At 30.2% G+C, this 3,770-nt stretch overlaps 1 protein-coding gene across 1 annotated transcript; it reads right to left on the reverse strand.

The window, feature by feature from the left end:
- Nucleotides 1–293: 293 nt before the first annotated feature.
- LOC105802924 (protein NIM1-INTERACTING 1) lies at nt 294–1,115 on the reverse strand. Its single transcript, XM_012634833.2, has one exon. It carries the CDS (start codon nt 998–1,000, stop codon nt 626–628), a length of 375 nt encoding a protein of 124 aa, XP_012490287.1. The 5' UTR covers nt 1,001–1,115; the 3' UTR covers nt 294–625.
- Between the last annotated feature and the right edge of the window lie 2,655 nt (nt 1,116–3,770).

A 3,770-nucleotide genomic window follows, 5' to 3' on the forward strand; every position in this document is an offset into this window, starting at 1 on the left:
CACGCCTTAGAGTCTTGTCCTATTTCTTCTTTTTCTGTTCGAGTTCTGTTCGTGTGTTCGAAATTTTCCTCGCTGGATATTTGTAATAACATACTGGCCAAGAGTTTTTCATTTTCTTTATCCTTCAAAGTTGTGTTTAATTCTTATAACGACACTTGTTTTTAACCTTATCAAAAATAACCTCACCATCCATCTAAGGACGCATGTAGCATAGAAATGGTTTTTGGGGTTTGGCCCCAAGAAAATATCAGGCCACGTGAGGGGCGCCCCGGGGGGGGGGTTTCCAATCTTACTGAGACCACAAAAACTAAGTACTGTTGTTGAATTCCCAAATCTCAAGCAACAAACAAAACAATTAACAAATCTCCGGCTCTTACCAGCGACCTAATTACATCAGATCCTTTGCCATCTATGAAATCCAATTCCAAAAGAAAACTTACGGCATGCACCTACCTTACCAACCCACTTCTAACTCAATATCCAAGAGGAACGAGATTCAACATTGATCATTAACATCAATTAATTAAATTTTACATTATGATCAAACTCCAAATGGAGGTTTTCTTCTCTTACCCCCAAAAAGGAAAAAAAAACTAGAAAGGAATATTCTATTTGAACAAGAAAATTAAGATGACGCTGGGGACAGGGTGAGGTTAAGATCCAAACCATCATCTTCGTGTTTTTTCCCCTCTTGTTTGTTGTTGAAAGAGGGTGGAAAGATGATGGATGGTCTTCGAAACTCAATCTCTGCAGTAAAATCTTCCCATTCGAAGCTTGGAACCCAACTGGATTTCTCACCATCATCACCCAACTTACTTATCTTGTTTTTCTTCTTCTTCTTCTTCTTACTTATCTCTTCCTGCTCTCTTTGTATCAGCTCATGTTTTCGCCTATTACGCGCCTCTCGAAAATTCCTTAACAGCGCAAAAAACTGCTCGATCTTCTCCTCTTCTTCCTCATCTTCACCATTCACAACATGATTTTCCTTCTCGCTCGCCATGTCAAAAGAAAAACGGGAGATTCAGTAATTTTATGTAACGGAAATGGGCTCTTTTCTGAAACTGCTAGTACGATTTTTATCTGTTGTTTTCTTTTCTGCTTACCAATTCGTTCAAATTTGTCCGCCTATTTATACAAAGAAAGGGAAATTCCGTCAGGGTCAGCTGTAGAAAGACAGACTTGCCCAGCCGACGACAAGCTCATCAGCGGGGCATAAAAGTCAAAGTGAAATAGGACGCGTGGACAGTGAACTTGGTTGATACGTCACAGAATGACGTGGGGTGGGATGTTGGTTGCATGACAACGTAAAGCGTTGGGAGAATGTTGACGTAAGTGGAATGACGCAATATGAAACCAAATCTTAAACAAATACAAGGCTGGCGTGCGTGCCAGTGCACCAAATATACGGCTTTTTTTTTTGTAAAACTAAACTACAAATTTTAATTAACTACACAAATGATCTATTTTTTTAATTAAACACGTAAATAATTTAAAATCTACGATGAAAATTGGTGGAACTAAAGAGTTTAGCGTCACCAACATGCCACATTAGCAACTAGGATAAAAAAATTAATTTTTTAGTGCAACTATATAAAATAGCGTCACTTGTATAAATATTAAGAAAATACTACAATTTCTGAAAAAAATAAAGGAACTTTAAAATAATTTTTTTCTTTTTTGTGAAGCCAAATAAATTGGCGTGACCAGTTTCGAAAGCTGTTCACCTTTTTTTTCTTTCAAAATTTTAAATATATTAAAAAATATTTTATTTTTGTCTTTACCTATTAAAATATTTTAAAATTTTAAAATTTTAAAATTGGTTATAATTAAAATTTCTTTTAATATGTTCAATATTTTAATATATTTAAATATATTAAGTATATTAAAATTTTAAATTGGTTATACTTAACCTTTTCTTTAACATATTTAAAATTTTAATATATTTAAATTTTTTAAGTTTTCTAAAATTTTAAATATATTAAAAAATATTTTTCCTCTTTACCTATTAAAATATATTAAATATATTAAAATTTTAAAATATATTTTAAATATATATATTAAAAATTTTAAAATTTTAAAATTGGTTATACTTAGCATTTTTAATATATTTAAACTTTTAATATATTTAATTTTTAAGCTTTTAAAATTTTAAATATATTTAGAAAATCTTTTTGTCTTTACCTATTAAAATATATATTAAGTATATTAAAATTTTAAATATATTAAACTTTTAAAATTAATTATACTTAACATTTTTTAATATATTTAAAATTTTAAAAAAACACATATTGGAAACTGCTGGCGCTAATTTATTTGGCTCCACCAGAAAATAGAAAATTTTTATTAAAATCCCCCCATTTTTTAGAAATTATAGTATTTTCCTGATATTTATACAGGTAGTACCATTCTACATGACTCTATTAAAAAATTATTTTTTTATCCCGGTTGTTGACGTGGCATGTTGGTGGCGCCAAACTCTTTGGCTCCACAAACTTTCATTGTAGATTTTAAGTCATTTATATGTTTAATAAAAAATGGGTTATTTATAAAATTAATTAAATTTTTTAGGTTAATTTTATAAAAAAAAACCTAAATATACACATAGGCAATAGTTGATTGTAAATTGGCCAACTGATTTGACTTTTGACCCATAGAATCCCACAATCGGCGTACTCCGTTTTGGCATTTTTTCTGGGGTTGGCTAATAAAAACGTAGAATCAGTATCCCATTCTAAAATTCTGTAGTAGTATTTGTTAAGACCAATGTTTCTCCAAAAGCCAAAGGTTGTGGATGGAAGGAGGAGATGTTTGGTGCATTTGGAATTTTTCCTAAATAGAATTTTAACTTAAGAAATTTTGTTGGATTTTAAGCTTGGTTACATTAATGGTAGTAGGTTTCACATGGCTTGTTGATTTTTGAAACACCATTAAGTAGACATATATGAAAACGACCTCATACCTAAAAAAGTTGATCAGAGTAGACATCATTATGAATCTAGAAAGTTTAGGCATTATTGGTATCTAAGCTGGGGAGGGGGCTCCAAAGTTTTGAATCTTCACTCCATTTATTTATTGATTAGTGGTTATCTCAGCATAGCGTTAATTTTATAGTCTGCTGATATCAGGAGAATCTTGCATCTATGCCCATCATTATAATTGTAGTCAACATTACGAGCCTCTTGACGCTTTCTTGGGATGACAAATTTAATTGTGGATTTTTTATTTAATTACGCAAGTCACTCCAAAATTATGTTGTTTTTATTTTGATTACAATAAATTTTTTTGTCAATTTAGTCATTCTAATTAAAATAATTGCTCAAATTGATGATCACTTATATCAAAAACTCCATTAATCTATTAATGGATTGCTAACATGACATTTTTTTTTACTTTTAACTAAAGTTAGAGACTTTTTTGTAACTAGCTCATAACACTTTTTTTTTTGTTTATTTGCAACTGACTAAAGTTTGTAAGTTTTCTTTTTTTTTCTTCTTGTCGTTTGTTTCCTGAGAAAAGTAACAGAGAAAAATGATGATAGTTTTGAATTCTTTGTTTGCCTTATAGTTATAGTGTGTATTATGTTTGTAGTGTTTATTTGTACACGTTTGATTTGTGCTCAAATGTGGCTACGTGCTTCTCAAAGATTCTTCGTAATTTCTTTAAGATTTGATCTTAGTATGGTTAGTTTTTCTTTTTTCTTTTTTTTTAAGAAAATTTTATTTTCCCCCTTAATTCTTAAATTTCCAGAACTAGATTGTGTTTTGTTTCTT

This window comes from Gossypium raimondii, chromosome 11 (assembly GCF_025698545.1).
Source record: "Gossypium raimondii isolate GPD5lz chromosome 11, ASM2569854v1, whole genome shotgun sequence".
Classification (NCBI taxonomy): Eukaryota; Viridiplantae; Streptophyta; class Magnoliopsida; order Malvales; family Malvaceae; genus Gossypium; species Gossypium raimondii.